Below are 23,295 nucleotides of genomic sequence, written 5' to 3'. Positions count from 1 at the left end.
GACAGACAAATAAAACTAGGCAAATAGGGCTGAACACATAATCTTGGGCCACCATCGGTGGCGGAGGTAGTAAAAATAAAAAAAGACAAAAATTAAAAGCCATGCAATTAATTAAGTAAATTTAAAATTAACTGTTCCTTCTCGCTTTGCTGTCAAAGATATTCAAAAGAGCACGTGATCATCCAATAAGAAGGAAGTACAAGGCCATTTTATAAACGTTCTCACGGCATCCATTGTGCAAAGCAAAATTTAAGAGACAATTTAGAGAGGTAGAACATCCAGTCAACTGGAAGCCGACACATCAGAAACGAACATGATCACGCCTTCTGATAAAAAAGAAGAAGAAAAAAAAAGAAGAAGAAAAAAAAAAGAAGAAGAAAAAAAAAAAAAAGACGCAACAACAATCATGGCCACATCACGCAGGCATCTTTCAACGTTGAAAAATATTAATGAGCACATTTGATTGTGAATGCAAACACCAGTAAGAGCACAATACAGCTCATGCGGTATTCCACAATGACGCGGAGAGGGAGCGAGAGACTAAACGTGGGTTTAATTTGCCTCATGCTGCGAAATTATCTTCAGTTTCATCTCGCGCGTAAAGGCCAAGCATGCCCAGCATACCGGCCCAACTTGGCAATAATCCCCAAGAGGGAAAGGTCAACGGCAAAGGAAGTTGGATATGCAAATAAAAGGGCTAAAAGAACTGCTGAATAGAAAGAAAGAATTTTTTTTTACAAAATGACGGACTACGAAGGATAAAAAATGTGACATCTTTTATTTTTAGATACACTTATGATGCATTTCCTTTTTCGTTCAAGGGTGACGCCTACTTGGATTACATTGTACAAAGAAAGCATTAAATGACTCGAGCATAATGTTACAACTACATTCGTTCCCAAAAGCGAAGAACAAACAAAAAAAATGAAGAAGGGAGTCAAAAGCAAGATGCAAAATTGCTCCACAACGTTTCCCAAACCGCACGTCTGGATTAGGAATTGCAAACAAGCCGGGATGGAGTGCAAGAGATCGGAGCTTTTCGATGCCCTGTATGGTAATGAGACAGGTGAAGCATGACGAGGTACGGTATCGGGGTTGGACTTCACTCAAAGCGGCGATCCAACGGCACGAAAACGCCGCTTCAGGTCAGTGTCTCTCCTTTGGTCACCTGCCGGAAGATCATGACAAACCGTTAATGGACGCAGTGAAAACAGACAAAACAATAATTTCCATGAACAAGTGGAGAACGAAAAGGAGGTTGGGAAAGATTAATTTGAGGTTGATATGAGGTAGGAAGCAGGGTGTATACCTCACCATTTTGTGTGTGCAATTTCTACATGTGCACAAAGACAAAGCGAGTTCATCCGCCAAAAAGACAGTTCAGTAAAATACACGACATGTTTCTTTCCCAGGAAACTGCTTTCTAACGCGTCGTCCTATCCATCTCTTATGAAGATCAGAATTCACTCAAATTTAACAGGAAAGATGGTTTTCATTCATATGGCAAACAAGACCAATCACCGCGTATGCGAAAGCTACAAAATTGTCAAATATTTTCATGCAACAACAGCAACATTTTCTTCTTCAAAACAAAAACAACTTTTTATAGTTGAACCCCCATATGGACATGCAATCAATTATATTGATACACCCAATCAGGCCAGGTACTGAGGTTGTTCACCTGTCACTGTCAGTGGGTGCAAACACAATCAGGCCGTGCATTGGGGTTGCTCACCTGCGACTACCAGTGGGTGCATACCCAATCAGGCTGTGCACTTGGGTTGTTCACCTGTGACTACCAGTGGGTGCACACCCAATCAGGCCGTACTTCGGGGTTGTTCACCTGTGACTACCAGTGGGTGCACACCTAATCAGGCCGTGCACTTGGGTTGTTCACCTGTGACTACCAGTGGGTGCATACCCAATCAGGCCATGTGCATTGGGGTTGTTCACCTGTGACTACCAGTGGGTGCATACCCAATCAGGCAGTGTGCATTGGGCTTTGTTCACCTGTGACTACTAGTGGCATACCCATCCTTTTTCGCACCTTCGCCATGAGACAGGATTGTGAAATTGCACGTGTGATTGTGTGCATGCATGTAGGCCACAATTTTTCCCACATTTGAGATTTTATCAAATTTTCAACAAACTGCAAAGTCGATATTGCTAGTTCTCGCAAACTACAACAGGCTAAAAAGCAAAAAGAGAAGGATGACGTTGAAACATAGTCAGGTTGAGGTACCTGTGGAATTATCATGCTCATGCTCAACAGAAGTCACAACATCCAGGTCGGAAAGCTCCACGAAAAACATCTTTGTGATATATAGGTGTATGCTGCCAAAGCACACCAAACATCCCGGCTGTGACCGCTAAACATCCCGGCTGTGACCGCTTTCATATCATTCAGCAGAATTACTCTTGGGCCCGTTTCAAATCGCACACCATCTATCTTGAAGATCTCAAAATGAGAAGTCGCATTTTGAAAATGATCGATGCTACTGCTGATCCATTTGCAGCAGAAATTAGGTATCACCTATCTTCCTGGAAAACGTATGTGAAACCTGTATTTGCCACAAGCAATCTGACATCTGAGCAGCTTCATACATGTTCACAAAGTATGTTCAAACAGCTATCTTTGAGAATGGGGAACCTAGATCTTTGAAAGGACTGCTACTAGATTACACTGAAATGCTGTAAATTGTTGGATGGGATGGTAGCGTCATGAGAGCAACAACTATCAAGGAAATGCTCTTCTCAGAATTTGGCAACAAAACCGGACACCATGATCGATTTCATGTGAATAAAAACACAATTGTTTGCGACATTGTAGCTGAGAGAGCTATGTTTGGTGTTGACTGGATGACGACAAATTATTCAACATTGGTGCTTGAAGAATCTGTGCAAGTCTCGATGAAAAATGCCCTCTTACCTGGCCAATTGACCTGATTGTGGCCTGATGTTCCCAGGTGATGACAAGGATGACACAATACTTGAGTGTAGACTTAAGGGCGTCCTTGTAGCGATTTCTTTATCCATCATGTAACCGTTTACCAAATTCAAGTTGTCCATGCAAAAGCGCTCTTGGGATTCTATGGTCTTCCATGTGTGTGAGGTGCCCTGACCAGTGACCAGCCAAGCTGGGCTTGCATCAGGAAATAATCAATTCCTTGGATACGACAGCGGTCTCGGATTGATGTGTTAGGTGTTCTGTCTTGCCAGGTGATGCCAAGAATCACATATGGAATTGATCAAGGTGTTTGATTATGGGGACGACAGGGTGTCCAAGATTCAAATCCGTACAGGAGTGTCGCTAAGACAACGGCACGATAGACACTGATCTTGGTGTCCAGGCGTTATCCTTTAATTATCCAAGACTAGGGCATGCCCGTACTATATATATGCCCGTACTATATATCTATCTAAAATTATATCCCCCCCCTCTATTTACATGAAATGGTTTGGTCCATTCGCAACGCCAAAGCGAACGGCGAACGGCTTGCGAGTACAGTGACAATCCCCCCCCTCTATTTACATGAAATGGTTTCGTCCATTCGCAACGACCACAGAACCCCCCCCTCTATTTACATGGAATGGTTTGGTCCATTCGCAACGCCGGCACACGCGATAGTTCGCTGCTCTCTGATTGGTTGAATCGTTTTTTGGACATAGCTCGGTAAGTAATTGTCCGATTAATATGAAACCTTGAAAAGGCACATCCTCGGGTCCCCAGCAATATACCTGGCAAGTTAAAAGTATATCGGACCCGTGGTTGTCGAGAAACAGCGGTCACAGACAAACAAACGTACAGACAGACAGAGATTACTGGAATTATAGATAGATAATGATGAATTTAAGGACAATGATCTAACTGTTGGAACAACTTCGCATTGTACCAGCCCGATGTTTGTACTGCCAGAACATGTTGGAACTAGAACGGCACTCAGTAGAGAGCATACCTCCACCTGTTGAAAAGTTTACGTTTTATATCCCACTGATAAGCCGGATCTGGATTCGGACCTGAACCAAAATCTAATCGGCTTGTTCTTGCTACCGACCCAACTCATCCACCAAGATTTGTCATAACTCGTCCACAACTTTTTCAAATATCATACTACATATCATTTTTGGCCAAAATGATTTGGCGGATGTAGGAAGGGCATCCGGCCATAAAACATTGCTTCAAAAAGGGGACCAAGGTGCCCGAAAAAGGCCAACCCCTGCTCTGCGGGGAAAAATGGCCTCCAAAGGTGGTTATATCATTTTGGCCAAAACACTCAATGGTGAAGAATCACTTTCAAAAATTTTAAATCCTCGCATCCGGATTCGGATCTTCACCAAAATCTAATCGATTCGTCCTCGTCACACACCCAACCTGTCAACCAAGTGTCGTTCGAATCCGTCCACAACCTTTTGAGATACCTGTTCACAAACAGACAAACAGACAGGGGTGAAAACATAACCTCCATCCACCTTCAAACAAACAAAATTTGATTTCTTCAAAATGCCAACAGGGTTAGAACAGCACCGGACAATGTCAGGTACCCTTGATAGTAATAACATAATTTACAAAATAAATTAATCAGACAAAACTTAGACAGACAGATGGACAGACGTCGTCTCACCCTCGCTTCGATGTATTCAACACGTCGCTCCAGACTGGTAAGCTTCTCATTGAGTGTGGCCAGGCGAGAACGACATGACATATCTAAAAAACAAAAACACATGTACAAGCAAAACGGAAAATGGTAAGGATATGATGAAATGATAAAGATATCGCAGGCATCATAGGAAATGCAATAAACGTGCATGTCCCTCAGCAAAGTGACGTCATCATTAAATCGCTCGAGGACGTCAGCATAGTTTTTAAACACTCACTACTCAAATATATAATCAAATAAGCTCACATTAAATTTTGCTTGCTCAGATTTTACTTTGTCAGCCGCTAAGTTGGATTCAAATTAAACAGCTGGTTTAACACATGTCATATCATAACCTTGCGCAATCACAAAAAAAATTACATATGATGCACACGACCTCCACAATGCCGGAATAAAAATCATTCCCTTTCCTGTAATTGAGAAAGAGCGCTCGCAATCATGGCGAACGATAACCAACTGATAAACAATGGCCGAATGAGAATGGTTTCCAGAAAGTAACCAGGCCCACATTCGGCAAAGTTAAGCTGACATAAACAGCAAAAGGAAAACGCACAAAAGACATTGTTCGACAAGTATTACTTCGAGAATTCGCCAAGTACTGCTGACCGAATCCCGAACAGTTAAAGACGTACGGCTTGTCCACAACATTTCATCACGAGAGTCGCAGTCGATGGCGAAGAGTGTCGCAGAACAACGCCGTTATACTCAGCCGATGAAGCACTGACCCTTGTTTTCATTTCCTCAATAGTCTTTGACTTACCTTGAAAGGTAACACTTCATATCCTGTTTCGAGCTTTAAAAATGGACTAAACCGCTCCAAGGATAGTTTCAAGGTTGATATGGGCTATTTAAATAATTATTATTCTTCGTTTGTATGCACCAAAGGCTGCGGGGTATCATCATTTACCGAGATCGCGGCTGTACCGCTGATGCAGTGCCCTCTGTAGGTTACGGCAGCAATTTGTTCATGGAGCTGGCGATAGATAGCCTACTCTCCGTGAATGGCACTGTGGGATCTTTAACATCCACCAACTAATTGGTGTTGGAATTGGAACCCTGGTGTTGGGCTAGCGGCTAGGGTGCCGGCTTAGGATCCTAGGATCCTGGGTTCGAATCCCGGTCGATCGCTGAATTAACGCCAGGGGGGTTGACTCAGCCTGTCATCCTTCCGAGGTCGGCTAATTGAGTACCAGTTCACTGGTAATTCCCTGCTTGTCGTTAAAGGCGGCAAAAAGGGTTGGCGTCAGGAAGGGCATCCGGCCGTAAAACTGCTTCAAAAAGGGGACCAAAAAAAAACAACAACCACGGTTCCCGAAAAAGGCCAACCCCCGCTTTGCGGGGAAAAATGGCCTCTAAAGGTGGTTATTTATATATATTATAACTAATGCCGGCAGATGGGACACACAATTAACATCCAACCGAGGGACAGCAGAATCCCTGTCTATAAAACACTGGGATGAGAGTTTATAGCTGGGTCAGGATTCAAACCCAGGATAAACAGCTTAGAGGTGAGTGTGCATACCATGATACCATCCTGTCAGCCATATTTAAATAATAAGAGTTTCCTTCCAAGGAACTTTAATTTAGGAGGCCATTGAGCCCATTAAACCTGTGTAATGGTTGCAAACTTATGGTTGTTTTTGTGCATGTTCTATCCTTTTTTAATTCGAAGCATCAAGGTAGGAAGCAGAATGGACCATTTTTAAGTCCTTGGTATGACTCGGCCATTGTTTAAACCATCGACCTTCCAGACTCAGAGCGGACGCTCCAAACATGACACCACAAAGGCTGGTCATACTGTATATGCAAAAAGAATAGTTCACTGGGAAATTTTGTACAAGGAAATAGTCTACTCGCCAGTCCGAGAGAAATCGCCTCATTAAGTCAAAGGTCAGAGAAACAGCTCGTGATAGCAGGATATGCGGCCCTGAGCGAGGCGGTGAGGCCAACATATACGTCGGGACAGTGAACGGTCCATGTAGCGACACCCTTCGTAGGAAGAAAGCGATTGGGAACATGGTGGGAGACATACCACATTGTGCGAACAACCGAGGGAGCTACCGGAAGGCCTCGAGTGGTGCAACGGAAGCCCGGTTTGTTACGCTCGCCTTTCCCCTATCCTGTTTTGCCAGGCCCTGGACCCACTAAGTAATCTCATTAATGAGCAAGGACACGGATACACCCAAACATGCAATAACATAACAACCAAACAAACAAGAAAGGTGACACCTACTGTATATGGATGATTTAAACCTCTTTGCACCGAACGATGACAAATTGGCTGAACAACTGAAATTAGTGAAACGGTTCTCTGACGACATCCAAATGGAATTTGGCAGAGATAAAAGTGTGCCAAATGCACATTCGTGAAAGGTAGACCAACAACAACAGACAACATAAAAAAAACTAGAGCAATGTGACTGTGCCACCAGCATGCCTCCACAAAGTCCAACGGGTAGATACCCTCGTTCACTGTCCTAAAAATAAATAAATTTGATTCAAATCCCTTCAGCTGTTTTCAAGTATCACATTTTCACCAGCCATGACAGGTTTCACATTGATCAGTGAAGCAGTTTCAGAGAAGGGATTTTTTTTTTAATACCGGCTTTCAAGCTAATATGGCTGCCATAACACATGACATATGACCTTAAAAAATGTACACACTGCATATGTATGGGTCGGGGATCACGTTTGTGAAGTTTCGTATTGATCGGATAAGGTTGGTTTTTCTATCCAAGATGGCTGCCAAACCACGTTACCTCCGACATCATCATTTTCAAACTACATGCAACAGTGGTGTTAGATATTTGTAAAATTTCGTATCGATAGGGTAAGCGGTTTCAGAGATATAATTATTTAAAATTTTCCTTCAATCCAATAGGGCTGCCACATCATGTGAACAATGATGTTTTTGTGATCATCTTTTAATCGCCATGCCTCGTCAATGACACACGGAAAGTTGAGTCAATCGATTTGGTGGTTCGGGAGAAGATGTTTTTTTAAGGTTTTAGGTTAAATCCAATATGGCTGCCAAACCATGTGATCTATGCCGTCAAAAAATTTGTATTTCAATGCAAATGGGTCAGAGATCATATTGTAGGGTCAATAAAAAAACCACCTTTAGAGGCCATTTTTCCCCGCAAAGCAGGGGTTGGCCTTTTTCTGGCACCGTGGTTGTTGTTGTTTGTTGTTGTTGGTCCCCTTTTTGAAGCAATGTTTTACGGCCGGATGCCCTTCCTGCCGCCAACCCTGTTTGTCGCCTTTTACGACAAACAGGGAATTACCAGTGAACTGGTACTCAATTTGCCGACCTCGGAAGGATGACAGGCTGAGTCAACCCCCCTGGCGTTAATTCAGCGATCGACCGGGATTCGAACCCAGGATCCTCGGATCCTAAGCTGGCACCCTAGCCGCTAAGCCAACACCAACACCAGGATCCCAAACCACCAGCAGGATGGTCGTGAGATGTGTGGCAAAGAGTAATTTTTGGGCACATTCAGTGGGGTTGGAGGTCAAACCACCAGCAGGATGTTATTGAGATGTGTGGCAAAGTTAGGGTTAGGTCAATATCAATATACGAAAAATAGGGTCAATAGGGTCAATATACAAATATTACAAAAAATAGGGTCAATATACGAAAAAAAACTCACCTAACCCCCAAAAAATTGATACAACAGGTTTTTCAATGGATTCTGGTACCATTGGGCATGCTAAATAACATACTAAAAATCTAGTAACATCTGACTTCCGGAAAGGGGTCATTTTCAAGATGGCGTCCAAGATGGCCGCCGGGAGCTTAAAATGGCCATATAGACTCAATTATTATTCAACCTAGAAAGGTGGTTTTGGTGTCTAACCCTAGGTTTTAGGGCCCAAGGAATCCAATTGAATCAATAAAATTACCATCAGTTAATTATTTATTGACAAGTCCAAGATGGCATCCCAATGTGACATCCTGATCCACTAAAATGGCTCTGTCGAATAGTAGTCAACCTAGAGAGATATTTTCAGTGTGTATACCTAGGTTTAAGGCACCCAGGAAATCAGAAAAAATTACTTAAATAAGCACAAAGTAATCAGGTAATCCAGTAAGCCAGGTTTACCAGCCCATTAGGCATTTGTTGTCTTGTACAACAACAACAACAACAACATGCATTTTAAGGCCATGTTCCCTGCTAGAGCGGGGGTTAGCCTTGCGGTCCCCATGACAATCTTCTCCATTTTGCCCTATTTTCTGCATCTCTCCTTGTTAACCCCCTTGCCCGCATTTCTTCTTCCACCATCTTTAGCCAAGTCTTTCTCGGTCTTCCCCGTCCTCTACTTCCTTCTACATTAACTTCCATCACTCTTCTCAACCAGTCACTTTCATCCTTCCTCAATACATGACCAAACCATCTCAACCTGTTCCTCTTCACAGCATCAATCACAGGCAATATTCCCATCATCTTTCGCAATTCATCATTTGTCTTCCTCTCTCTCAACGATACTCCGCACATCCATCGAACCATTCGCATTTCCACCCTTTCCAGCCTTCGTTGCTGCTCTACGTTCATTACCCATGTCTCGCTCCCATAAATCATAACACTTCTCACACATGCAGCATACACCTTTCCCTTCAGCTTCAGCGACACTCTCCTCATCAGCACGCCACTCAGTTCCCGAAACTTCTTCCATGCACATCTCACTCGAGCAACCGTTGCCGAGTCTGATCCACCTTCTCCATTCAGCATGTCTCCGAAGTAGCAAAATGTTTTCACACCTTCCAGCTTCACGCCGTCTCCAAGATCCAACTCAACATTTCCTCCATCTGCAGCTCCCTCTGTGCACACCTTACATTTGAATGTAGCTGCCACACTGGTTAATGACCCTCTCAGACCACTACATTTTTGATGAACCCACTCAGCACACATTGTACATTGAATGGAGTTCACTCCGACACCCTTCCTGCACACAGCACACGGCCACTTCCCAGTTCTTTCCACCTCACCACATGCTTTACCACTTGCCATCACCTTTGTCTTTCTGATATTCACCTTCAGACCTTTTGTCTCCATACATTCCTTCCACTTGTTCATCTTTTCCTTCAGTCCATCCATACTTTCCGCAATCAACACCAGATCATCTGCATACAACAACTCCCACGGTAAACCCTCCTTTACGTTCTGAGCCAGCACCTCCATCACAGCTACAAATAGTAGTGGACTTAGTACCGACCCCTGATGCACTCCCACCTTCACCTCAAACTCACCACTGTTCCCGTCCTTCGTCCTTACAGCTGTGCGTGCTCTTTTGTACATTGCCATCACTACTCTGATCAACCATTCCTCCACTCCTAACTTCCTCAATGCCCATGTCAATACTTTGCGTGGAACCCTATCGAATGCTTTCTCCAGATCAACAAACCCAAAAAACAACTTCTTCCTCTTATCCATGTACTTCTCCTGCAACTGCCTCACAATGAAAAGCGCATCTGTCGTTCCTCTTCCTGGCATAAATCCAAACTGCATTTCGTCGATCTTCACTTTCTTCCTTATCCTCCTCTCCAACACCCTTTCCAATACCTTCATTCCATGCTCCAATAACTTTATCGCTCGGTACGAGCCACACTCCAGAGGGTCACCTTTCCCCTTGTATAGAGGGACGAGGGTACTCAGTTCCCAATCCACTGGAATGCGGCCTTCTTTCACCACCAGATTACAGATCTCTGTCATTCTCTTCACACCCCAACTTCCTGCTGCCTTCAACATATCTCCCACAACTCCCGTCGGCCCTCCCGCTTTTCCACTCTTCATTGCTTTTATCGCTTCCTCAACTTCCTTCTCAGTTATCTTCTCTGCCGGTCCTAAAACTGGGTTACTCTCTATGTTGCCATCCCATTCATTCTCTGTATTCAACAGCATTTCCATATATCTTTTCCATCTTCCTTTAATTCCATCTGGGTCGACAACGATTTGTCCCACTTCATCCTTCAAGCAACTCACCCCCATCACATCACACCTCTCTTTCGCTATCTGCTTTGCAATCCTGAATACTGCTTTCTGACCCTCTTCCGAATCCAAGCGTTCTCCGAACATTTACCTACATGCCTCCTGCGCCTTTGCTACCTCTTTCTTTGCAGCCTTCCTGGCTGCCTTATAACTTTCATGCTCTGCTGTTTCTGCTCCCGTACCCTTCGCCTTCTGCCACTCTTTGAACTTCTTCCTCTTCTCGTCAATCCTCTTTCCAACCTCAACATCCCACCACCATGTTTCCGAGTGCCTCGGTGGTCCTTTTGTCCATCCACATACCTCACCAACGGCTCCCAACAGACTAGCTTTCATTGACATCCAACCACTTTCAAGCTCAACCACATCATCCTCTACCCTACTCAGCCTCTCTTTTAATGCCTCCCTTACTGTCACCTCTTTCAACCTCCACACCTTCATTCTCGGTTGGTACTTCACCCGCCGAGCTCTCCTCGCACCTTTCACCCTTATGTCGCAGACAACCAAGTGGTGCTGTGAAACAGCCTCCTCCCCCGGGATCACCTTTGTGTCCCGGAGGTGCCCCCTATCTCGCCGACGCACCATCAGGTAGTCAACGGTTGTCGTCGACCCACCTGACGTGTATGTAACAAGCTTATTGTCCTCTTTCTGGAACTGAGTATTACAAATCAACAAATCAGCTCCATCAGCAAACTCCAAAATCCTTTCACCTTCTCCATTTCTCACACCATATCCGTAACCCCCATGAACTCCCTCAAAACCATCCATACTCCTTCCCACATGTCCATTCAGGTCTCCTCCCACCACAACAACTTCCTCATCTTTCACGGTTTCCATCAGCTTCTCTATCGCACACCAGAACTTGTCCTTCTCTTCATCGCTTCGACCAACCTGCGGAGCATATCCCGAGATGACGTTCACCAAGAGCTTTCCAATCATCATTTTCACCATCATCAACCTATCACTCACTCTAGTCACACTCACCACACTGTCTACAAACTCCTCAGAAAACAGGACACCAACACCATTCACGCCCTCCGGGCACCCTTGCCACACAAACTTGTATTTCTGTCCCTGCCTACCCTTCACCATTCTCACACCACTTCCCTTCCATCTTGTCTCTTGCACACAACATATGTCCACTCTTCTTCTGACCAATACTTCCACCACTTCTCCTGATCTCCCTGTCATTGTCCCCACATTCCATGTCCCAAACCTCAGAAACCGATCTCCACTTCAGGCTGCACCCTGCCCATATGTACTTGTGATTGTCATGGTTCTCTTTTTGAGGCAATGTTTTTATGGCCGGATGCCCTTCCTGACGCCAAACCTCTTAGTCGTCTCTTACGACACGCAGGGATACGGTGTACCTATTCTGACCAGGGTACACACTGGGAAACGTTTAAAACATGTAAATTCTGGGGGGTGGGGGGGGGGGGTGTCAGCATCACGGCTGCGGTTTAAACATATTCCAACAATATCCAAACAGAACGATGAAAAAACAATCCGGGAAAAGTCTCCAAGCGAGAACGTGGATTTGAGAAAGAAGGAGCAGAGGCGGAAGAAAACGAGATACAGGGGGCGGGGCACAAGCCGAGACGAGGAGGAGAGCGAACAAGCACGTGTCCGGGAGGAGAGAAAGAATCAATATATAATTATTTGTCTAGGGAGGTGAGGTGAGGGGGAGAAAACAAAATAAAAGAAACAAGCAATACAGCGAAGGAAATAACCCAAACCGACAAAACACCGACGGGGGGGAGGGAAGCCCCAAGTCACCAGGCCGCACACGAGGTACGACTCAGAAAACGATTAACTACACACAAGTTTGCACGAACCACAAACCAACACCAACTAGAAACACACAATAACACGTACACAGCAAAATAACCAGTGGAAATTTGACAAAGCCAAGAATGGGAAAACACTCAAACTTCGATGCCGTGGAGAGCTCGAAGCACGCCTCACTCGCCCGAGGAACCGGAAGTCAAGTTGTCTTATACAGTTAGTCGCTATTCATCGTCATCCTCCGACTCCTCTGGAAGAAACTTGTTATGTGGATTGTCACATTCTTCAAGTTGGCACGGTCCACAGGCAGTAGTACATGGTAGTCCATATCGTCTACAAGAGCAGCGGAGTGTCTTGCAGGCAGTGGAGCAGTTACAATGAATGACCTTCAAGAGACTGTCTGGAGCAGCGTTCATTCTTGACATAAGTGGGACAAACTGATTATCCTGCAGACTCCACCCCCATTTCATGGCATCCATACCCTCTTCTTTTCCCATCCACACCATGATCTGGTAGTACGCTCTACGACAGTGACGTTTGGTAGCAGATTCAGTTGGGGGCAGACGTTCGGGTGTTACAAAAGACGAAGCAGAGACAACCTTCTTGCTGAAGGTGTTATATCGCATTGTTGCAAGGGAATCTTTGCACTTGCCACCAAAGAGGATAGCCATTACTCGGCATCCAAGGTCATCGATCACCTCTGTGGTCTGGTTTGGGATGGTGAATGTGTTGGCACAAGACCGAAGGACAGGGTCTCCTTTTACAAGCTTCTGGAAAGCAGTCTTTTTGCCAACACCAAAAATCCGAGAAGTCGTGTCACAACCAGTCATGGCATGGATGAATATCAACTGAGAACACGTCATGTCCGAGGATTTATTTTAGACGGTTGATGTCATACAGTCTTCCCCAATCTTCCTCCCCAATATAAAATAGTCTGTCCCGTGCCATAACCTCTCAAGCTTTGTACAAACCTTTGTCTGTAATGATCACTGAATACTGTGGACTGGAGTCACAGGTGGCAGTGGTGTAGACACATTACACTCTTATCTCCAATCTGAAACACACACTTGGTTCATTAGCTGGTGAGTCGGAGGATGACGATGAATAGCGACTAACTGCATAAGACAACAAATGCCTAATGGGCTGGTAAACCTGGCTTACTGGATTACCTGATTACTTTGTGCTTATTGAAGTAATTGTGATGATTTCCTGGGTGCCTTAAACCTAGGTATACACACTGAAAATATCTCTCTAGGTTGACCACTATTCGACAGAGCCATTTTAGTGGATCAGGATGTCACCTTGGGATGCCATCTTGGACTTGTCAATAAATAATTAACTGATGGTAATTTTATTGATTCAATTGGATTCCTTGGGCCCTAAAACCTAGGGTTAGACACCAAAACCACCTTTCTAGGTTGAATAATAATTGAGATATGGCCATTTTAAGCTCCTGGCAGCCATCTTGGACGCCATCTTGAAAATGAACCCTTTCCGGAAGTCAGATGTTACTAGATTTTTAGTATGTTATTTAGCATACCCAATGGTACCAGAATCCATTGAAAAACCTTTTGTATCAATTTTTGGGGGGTTCAACCATATATTGACCCCTCTAATATGCATGCAATTTCAGATATTTAGGATAAGGAATTTGATCAAAACATTTTTGGCTGGAATACCACTTCACCTATGATGTCATCATTATCATGCTTTTGTTCCCCGTTGGGAGTACTTAACAATGTGTCAAGTTTCAAATTTTTACATTCAGCGGTTTCCGAGATATAATTCTTTAATTATTTGCGTTTAATCCAATATGGCTGCCATACCACATGACCTATGACATCACAATTACAATAAAAACATTCTGCATGGGTGTCACTCCTACCCTGAAAGTTTAGTCTGAATCGGACATATGGTTGCTGAGAACAACGAGGCTTAGCCCATACGGACAACGCGAAAACATATTGCCTCCGGCCACCTTTGGGGGTGGAGGCATAAAAAATAATAATCAATCAATACAACACACAAACTAGACAACGAAGCATCATTCAAATACCTTGGAGGAGAAGAGGGCCACCAAATTTGTCACAATAAATGCACAAAACTATTACCAAAGAATACCTGCATGGAGCGATGCTGATCATGAAAACATACCTCACCCCAAGAAACAAAATCAAACCCATAAACCAACTAGCAGTACCAGTGTTCCAGTACAGCTGCGGAACAGTAAACTGGCCAAAAGCAGATGTCAAAAAACTAGATATCAAAACAAGGAAACACCTCACTATCCACAAAATGTTGTACAAAAATCAGTGCATCCCAAAAATGTACCTGCCAAGGAAAGAAGGTGGCGGCCTGATGGAACTCAATAAAGTGCACAGAGCGACGACTGCATGATTAGCAGAGTAGATGAAAAGCTCAACAGACTACCAAATACAATTTGTGTGCAAGTATGAACACAGCAAGCCAGAAAAGGTATCTCTCACTCACCTTGCAAAAAACTTCCAAAAGCAGGTGTGATTAGAACATGTCATGCACCAAACTGAAACAGCAACGAAAACAGCACCAACGATTGCAAAAAAAGACAAAAGAAAAATACAAGATGAAATACCAGCAGATATATAGTGACAACTGTGAGAAAAACAAAAGAGCAGGGAAATAAAAATATATAGTTGGACAGATTGGGGATAGACAAAGAAGGATCAGTGGAATGGCGAAGAAGAGGTCAGCTCTACTGAGACGGAGAACGAATCATTATTAATGCCCAAGACCAAGGACATTACACGAATGGCTTTAAGAAGATGGTGGAACTGAGTCAATTGGACAAGTGTAGGTTCTGCAAGGTAAAACAGAAAGCACGAGTCACCTCCTATGGGGATGTAAAAAACTCATGCCAGGATAGCTGCACACACAAAGGCACAACAAAGTATGTCAAGTAATGCGCTGGCACGTCTTCAGAAATTTCAATATCCCAGTTCAAAACTCATGGAAACACGAACCAAAAGCAATCATTGAAAACAAGGACATAATGCTCACGTGATGATCCCATCCAGCGTTAACATATAAAACAAAGCATTGGGACCGGACATAGTACTCAGGAACAAAAAGGAAAAGGTATCAATGCTGATTGAGATATTAGTACCCAGTGATTTTGGCCTAAATAATGCAGAAATCAAGAAAATGACCAAATACCAGGACCTCAAGAATGAAGTGAAAAGATCCTGGAAGCTGAAGAGCACTGAATTGTACCAGTGATAATTGGGGCAACGGGAATGATAAAGAAGAACCTTACAGAGATTTAAAACCATCCCTGGGAACATTACCCCCAAACTACAGTGGGAGGCTGTACGGGGCTCAGCGACGATCCTGAAAATAACTTGGAACAAAACTCTGAGAACAACAAAACTTCACAACTTAGCCCATGAATCGTAATCCTTCACGGAAGTGAGGGTGGATACTTCCAGTCCTGGCGGGACTCTGTTCCACCTTCTTACACCTAAACTATGGAGATAACAACCAACTAAACATACACATAAACACACAGACAGACAGACCCACAAACACACCAGCGCGCACACACCCACACAGACCGACAGACACCGACACACCCAGAGAGGCGCACACACACCCAGAGGAGCACACACACCCAGAGGCACACACACACACACCCAGAGGCACACACACACACACCCAGAGGCACACACACACACACCCAGAGGCGCACACACACACCCAGAGGCGCACACACACACCCAGAGGCGCACACACACACCCAGAGGCGCACACACACACCCAGAGGCGCACACACACACCCAGAGGCGCACACACACACCCAGAGGCGCACACACACCCAGAGGCGCACACACACACACCCAGAGGCGCACACACACACACACCCAGAGGCGCACACACACCCAGAGGCGCACACACACCCAGAGGCGCACACACACCCAGAGGCGCACACACACCCAGAGGCGCACACACACCCAGAGGCGCACACACACCCAGAGAGGCGCACACACACCCAGAGAGGCGCGCACACACCCAGAGAGGCGCGCACACACCCAGAGAGGCGCGCACACACCCAGAGAGGCGCGCACACACCCAGAGAGGCGCGCACACACCCAGAGAGGCGCGCACACACCCAGAGAGGCGCGCACACACCCAGAGAGGCGCGCACACACCCAGAGAGGCGCGCACACACCCAGAGAGGCGCGCACACACCCAGAGAGGCGCGCACACACCCAGAGAGGCGCGCACACACCCAGAGAGGCGCGCACACACCCAGAGAGGCGCGCACACACCCAGAGAGGCGCACACACACCCAGAGAGGCGCACACACACCCAGAGAGGCGCACACACACCCAGAGAGGCGCACACACACCCAGAGAGGCGCACACACACCGAGAGGCACACACACCCAGAGAGGCACACACACCCAGAGAGGCACACACACCCAGAGAGGCACACACACCCAGAGAGGCACACACACCCAGAGAGGCACACACACCCAGAGAGGCACACACACCCAGAGAGGCACACACACCCAGAGAGGCACACACACCCAGAGAGGCACACACACCCAGAGAGGCACACACACCCAGAGAGGCACACACACCCAGAGAGACAGACACACCCAGAGAGACAGACACACCCAGAGAGACAGACACACCCAGAGAGACAGACACACCCAGACAGACAGACAGACACACCCAGAGACAGACAGACACACCCAGACAGACAGACACACCCAGACAGACAGACACACCCAGACAGACAGACACACCCAGACAGACAGACACACCCAGACAGACAGACACACCCAGACAGACAGACACACCCAGACAGACAGACACACCCAGACAGACAGACACACCCAGACAGACAGACAGACACACCCAGACAGACAGACACACCCAGACAGACAGACAGACACACCCACAGACACACACCGAAGGTGGATACTTCGAGTCCTGGGAGGGCTCCGTTCCACCTTGTGAAATCCACATGACATATGGAGATAACACAACAAACACACGGGTACAACCCCTCGGATGTACATTAAGCCGGGTATCCCGTCTGCTATCATATTAGTCTCGTACCTTTTCGTTGACATCCCATAGTAATTAGTATACTGTATAGTTAGTTACTCCTGCCCATCTCCTCATCCTCTCCCTTTCCCATAAAGTAAAGACATCCGAACGAGTCCTCTCAGCCCAAGCATCGCAGAGTTCTGCAGAAATCTCTCATTTTAACTAATCTAATCTCCTGCATTGTATAATTGGTTATTCGATCGTTCGGGTTTCATCAACATTGTCTTACAGCGAAACCCAATCCAATGCCTGTTTTTTTTAATGACTTCCACACCGACAGAGTTCCAAAGCACACATATCATAAAGGTCTCCTAGCCCAAGGTCGGCGAGCTTACCGAAGGAATTAAGAAAGTCAGCGATCTTTTTAATGCTGCTCGAGATTACTTCAATGTACTCCCGATTCGCCCAGTCCTGATGAATCTCCCGCTGGACAGGATCGAATGGACCCGCCATGTTTCATCCACACTTCCGCAATTCAACAGTTCGTTCTCGCGACTTGCTGAATAATTTTTTCTTTTTAATTAACATTATAACATAATATATAGGCCTAAGTGTTCTGTTTGCTTGTATTTCGATATAATTAAAAAAACTCAACCTTACCACATAAAGGCACAAAAGTAGCCTTATCGCCACTGCTCCGGCTATACACCGCCTTAATGATAGTGCTCCGGCTATACACCGCCTTAATGATAGTGCTCCGGCTATACACCGCCTTAATGATACAGTGTTCAGGATATACACCGCCTTAATGATACTGCTCCGGCTATACACCGCCTTAATGATACAGTGCTCCGGCTATACACCGCCTTAATGATAGTGCTCCAGCTATACACCGCCCTAATGATACAGTGCTCCGGCTATACACCGCCTTAATGATACAGTGCTCCGGCTATACACCGCCTTAATGATACTGCTCCGGCTATACACCGCCTTAATGATACAGTGCTCCGGCTATACACCGCCTTAATGATACAGTGCTCCGGCTATACACCGCCTTAATGATAGTGCTCTGGCTATACACCGCCTTAATGATAGTGCTCCGGCTATACACCGCCTTAATGATAGTGCTCCAGCTATACACCGCCTTAATGATAGTGCTCCGACTATACACCGCCTTAATGATAGTGCTCCGGCTATACACCGCCTTAATGATAGTGCTCCGGCTATACACCGCCTTAATGATAGTGCTCCGGCTATACACCGCCTTAATGATAGTGCTCCAGCTATACACCGCCTTAATGATAGTGCTCCGACTATACACCGCCTTAATGATAGTGCTCCGGCTATACACCGCCTTAATGATAGTGCTCCGGCTATACACCGCCTTAATGATAGTGCTCCGGCTATACACCGCCTTAATGATAGTGCTACGGCTATACACCGCCTTAATGATACAGTGCTCCGGCTATACACCGCCTTAATGATACAGTGCTCCGGCTATACACCGCCTTAATGATAGTGCTCCGGCTATACACCGCCTTAATGATAGTGCTCTGGCTATACACCGCCTTAATGATACAGTGCTCCGGCTATACACCGCCTTAATGATACAGTGCTCCGGCTATACACCGCCTTAATGATAGTGCTCCGGCTATACACCGCCTTAATGATAGTGCTCTGGCTATACACCGCCTTATTGACTCAATAGGATTTTCAGATTTGCGAAATGAATTCAACCACCAACTATTTTTGAGATAAACATCGGCCGAAGGTCAACGACTTATTAAAATTTCTAAAATACTCAATTTTCATCCGATTGACTTGAAATCTGAATAGGCTTTGCACATCAGCGAACTGAAACCAACCACATATTGAGGTCAACATTGTAAAGTTCTGATGTAGAATAGATCACGAGGCGATGTCAGAGAACAATCATTTATTGCAACACCCGGAATCATGTCCATGTCGCGACCCCGTACACACACCGCCTGGCACTCCACCTTCATCTATCTTCTATTCTATCTATAATTCCAGTATTATCTCTGTATGTCTGTGTGTATGTCTGTGTGTCGTTTGTCTGTGACCGCTGTTTCTCGACAACCACGGGTCCGATATACTTGAAACTTGCCAGGTATATTGCTGGGGACCCGAGGATGTGCCTTTTCAAGGTTTCATATTAATCGGACAAGTAATTACCGAGCTATGGCGATTTCTTTACCAAACTCCGCAAGCCGTTCGCTTTGGACCAAACCATTTCATGTAAATAGAGGGGGGGGATTGTCACCGTACTCACAAGCCGTTCGCTTTGGCTTTGCGAATGGACCAAACCATTCCATGTAAATAGAGGGGGGGGGATTGTCACCGTACTCGCAAGCCGTTCGCTTTGGCTTTGCGAATGGACCAAACCATTTGCGAATGGACCAAACCATTTCATGTAAATAGAGGGGGGGGATATAATTTCAGATATATATATAGTACGGGCACGCCCTAGTACTCCAAATTGGAGCAAGCACTTCCGGTTCCACACAACTGATGTAATACCATCACATCTCCCTTTCCTACAAGAAAAGTAATAAAGTAAAAACAGCAAACCCGTGTAATATTATCATTACATGTCTGCACTGTCATTAGATCATTACAACACTACACCAGTAACCCAGAGTCGTTAACATGAGTTAACCAAAGTGTATAAATGCAAAGGAACATCAGATAAGAACATCAGACATCAGACAGACAGACAGACAGACAGAACATCAGACAAAGGAACATCAGATAAGCAAAGTGTTTTATAGATCAAGACGGCATGGCGCTTTCACAGCTCGGCCAGACCTCGTGTGGACAGGTGTCAGGTCCTGTGACGGAGGCAACATGTGGCTAAAACTGGCAGAACGATGGGGAGATTGATGAACCATCTCTGCTCTCGTCGCACAAGTGACGTCACAGTCATGATTCACAGGTTCATTTCCTGACCTTGCAGATGGTTCACTGTTCCCACTCACTGTGGCTTCAGAACTCTTGTTTTGGCTCGAAGATTGATGGGGCACCGCAGCACACGCCGGGAGCTCCTGAATGTGAATTCGGTTGCGTCGGAGTGTTTGACCATTTGCTGATGCAAGCAAATATGACCGTGGCTCTTCACACATGCCGAGAACCGTGGTCGGCTCCCAACAATGGGTGTTGTGGTTCTGAGGAGAGAACCGTGGCCGGCTCCCAACAATGGGTGTTGTGGTTCTGAGGAGAGAACCGTGGCCGGCTCCCAACAATGGGTGTTGTGGTTCTGAGGAGAGAACCGTGGTCGGCTCCCAACAATGGGTGTTGTGGTTCTGAGGAGAGAACCGTGGTCGGCTTCCAACAATGGGTGTTGTGGTTCTGAGGAGAGAACCGTGGTCGGCTCCCAACAATGGGTGTTGTGGTTCTGAGGAGAGAACCGTGGTCGGCTCCCAACAATGCGTGTTGTGGTTCTGAGGAGAGAACCGTGGCCGGCTCCCAACAATGGGTGTTGTGGTTCTGAGGAGAGAACCGTGGTCAGCTCCCAACAATGGGTGTTGTGGTTCTGAGGAGAGAACCGTGGTCGGCTTCCAACAATGGGTGTTGTGGTTCTGAGGAGAGAACCGTGGCCGGCTCCCAACAATGGGTGTTGTGGTTCTGAGGAGAGAACCGTGGTCGGCTCCCAACAATGCGTGTTGTGGTTCTGAGGAGAGAACCGTGGTCGGCTCCCAACAATGGGTGTTGTGGTTCTGAGGAGAGAACCGTGGCCGGCTCCCAACAATGGGTGTTGTGGTTCTGAGGAGAGAACCGTGGCCGGCTCCCAACAATGGGTGTTGTGGTTCTGAGGAGAAAACCGTGGCCAGCTCCCAACAATGGGTGTTGTGGTTCTGAGGAGAAAACCGTGGCCGGCTCCCAACAATGGGTGTTGTGGTTCTGAACGTGAACTCGCTGTCCAGGGTATAGGCCCGACATTTTGTGTGCCCGAGCATGCCAATCGTGGTAGAGTTTTTGTAAGTAGCGGCGCCTCTCCAGCTCATGGATGAGGTTGTCATCGTCGTGCACGTTGGTGATTCTGGTTGGTACCAGCGATTTGATTTTTCTGCCCATTATATTATTCCAAATTTCCTATTGTTCGCAAACTGCCCGAGTCTGCTCCCAGTCGCACGATTATTGCGACCTTGGGACAGATTTTTTCTGAGTTCGGAATTCCTGATACGTTTATGAGTGATAATGGTCCTCATTTCTCCAGCGCAGAATTTCGTTCATTTGCTGGGAAATGGAATTTTGACCACGTCACTTCATCCCCAACATCTAATGGATTCATTGAGCGCCACGTCGAGACAGTGAAATCTATCCTCCGCAAATCAAAAAGTGCAGGAAACGATTTTCATCTGGCATTGCTAGCTTGGCGGTCCACCCCGGTGAGCTACAGCTTGGCAGGTCCTGCTCAACTGCTAATTGGCAGAAAAAGACTGCTAAGAAGGGACTAATGGGATTGGTCAAAACGTCATAGGATGACCTCAGAGCCTTGACTATAAAGGAGCGCTCTGGCCGACATTTTGTCCTCTTGAGTGAGGGACATTGGACATTGGACGTTGGATGTGCTCTTGAGCGAAGGACATTCCTTGAGACAGCACGATTTTCTCTTCCCCTTGATTTCCTTGCATGTTCTGGGTTTGGTAGTGAGCGGTCATCTCCCCGAAATTTTGTGCTCTTGGCTTCATTCTCTCCTCACGATTTCCGCTCTCTTCTTCGTCCTCTCGAGTCCTGGCTTTGATGACAAACGGTCGTGTCCCAACATCGCTCCTCTTCGTCTTCTCATGGCTGGCTCACATCATCTGGCTTTGGTGTTGGTGAAGAGATCGTGCGGACAAGCGTGGCTGGAAAAGCAAGCTGCGCGCCAAGGCCTGTTCGCTTCGCGCACAAAGCCAGGAGTGAGCAGACCGCACGGTGAGGACTAGTTCGCGCCCGCCGGAGTGCAGCCTGCAGTTTTCACGCGCAAGGACGAGGGGCCCGGAACGATTCCTGACGAGGTTCAAGAGCCGATTAGAGCTAAGTGCCACTAAGCACACATTTATTTTCCAGTTATTTTTCCCTTTGTCTGTATTCGGGTCTGTTTGGGGGCGCTCCAATTAAGAATTTAGTGTTATCGTGCATTCTTTATGATCGGCATTTTCTTTAATGAAGCCGATATTTTTGTACATTTTACTTCTGTGTGGTTTGAGCTAATTTATCCAGGTGCGGAGAAGTCGGGTGGAAGTCGACCAGGTAAGTTAGTCATCCTCCTTTCCCTCGCATGTAACAAATACCGTCATTTTTGGATTGAACGCCTGGGAGTAAAGCTCGTTTGGTCATCCGTGTTACCCTGCGGTGTTCACTACAGGGTAGTCACACGACAATATAATAAAGGGAGCGGGAGACAAGAGGGGGAGAGAGAGGGGGAAGCACAACAGTAGGAAACAGGGACATCTGGAGATCTGTAGAAGGGAGAGGGCTGGGTACATGTTATAAAACAAATGGACACTACTAGGACTTTCAGTACGCCGGAGAGAAGTCGGTAAAAGAAAGGCCGCCAACCTGCCTGCAGTGAGCGAGTGAAAGGCCCTCATAATCAGATTCTACAAGGGTGATACCAATGATTCTAAAAGCCTTGGTTTCTACAACCAAGCTAGGTGTGAGGCAGGAGCACCAGCCCAGAGGGGAGAGCAGCACTCCATCAAGCTGCAGATGAAAGCTTTGTATGTAGTGGGGAGCTGAGTAATGCCAAGGAAGGACTTCACACGATGGAGGATGCCCAGTCGGCGACTGGCTTTGGAGGCCAGCTTGGAAATGTGGTTTTCCCAGGAA

General features: G+C 46.2%; 1 protein-coding gene across 2 annotated transcripts; it reads right to left on the bottom strand.

Moving 5' to 3' along the window:
• Window positions 1-761: 761 nt before the first annotated feature.
• On the bottom strand, window positions 762-18,003 carry BRK1 (BRICK1 subunit of SCAR/WAVE actin nucleating complex). Of its 2 annotated transcripts, XM_068133184.2 has the most exons (4): window positions 17,856-18,003; window positions 4,623-4,705; window positions 4,336-4,419; window positions 762-1,168 (listed from the first exon to the last, which is right to left on the bottom strand). In XM_068133184.2, the coding sequence occupies exons 1-3, from the start codon at window positions 17,971-17,973 to the stop codon at window positions 4,360-4,362; spliced, it is 261 nt and encodes an 86-aa protein (XP_067989285.2). In that variant the 5' UTR covers window positions 17,974-18,003; the 3' UTR covers window positions 762-1,168; window positions 4,336-4,359. The 2 variants fall into 2 exon arrangements, with proteins under 2 accessions (XP_067989285.2, XP_067989286.1); XM_068133185.2 differs by lacking the exon at window positions 4,336-4,419.
• Window positions 18,004-23,295: the final 5,292 nt, after the last annotated feature.

This window comes from Myxine glutinosa, chromosome 12 (assembly GCF_964187855.1).
Source record: "Myxine glutinosa chromosome 12, kmMyxGlut1.1, whole genome shotgun sequence".
In the NCBI taxonomy this organism is placed as follows: Eukaryota; Metazoa; Chordata; class Myxini; order Myxiniformes; family Myxinidae; genus Myxine; species Myxine glutinosa.
The sequence above is the reverse complement of the archived record's forward strand: the minus strand, read 5'-3'. Positions and strand labels throughout refer to the sequence as shown.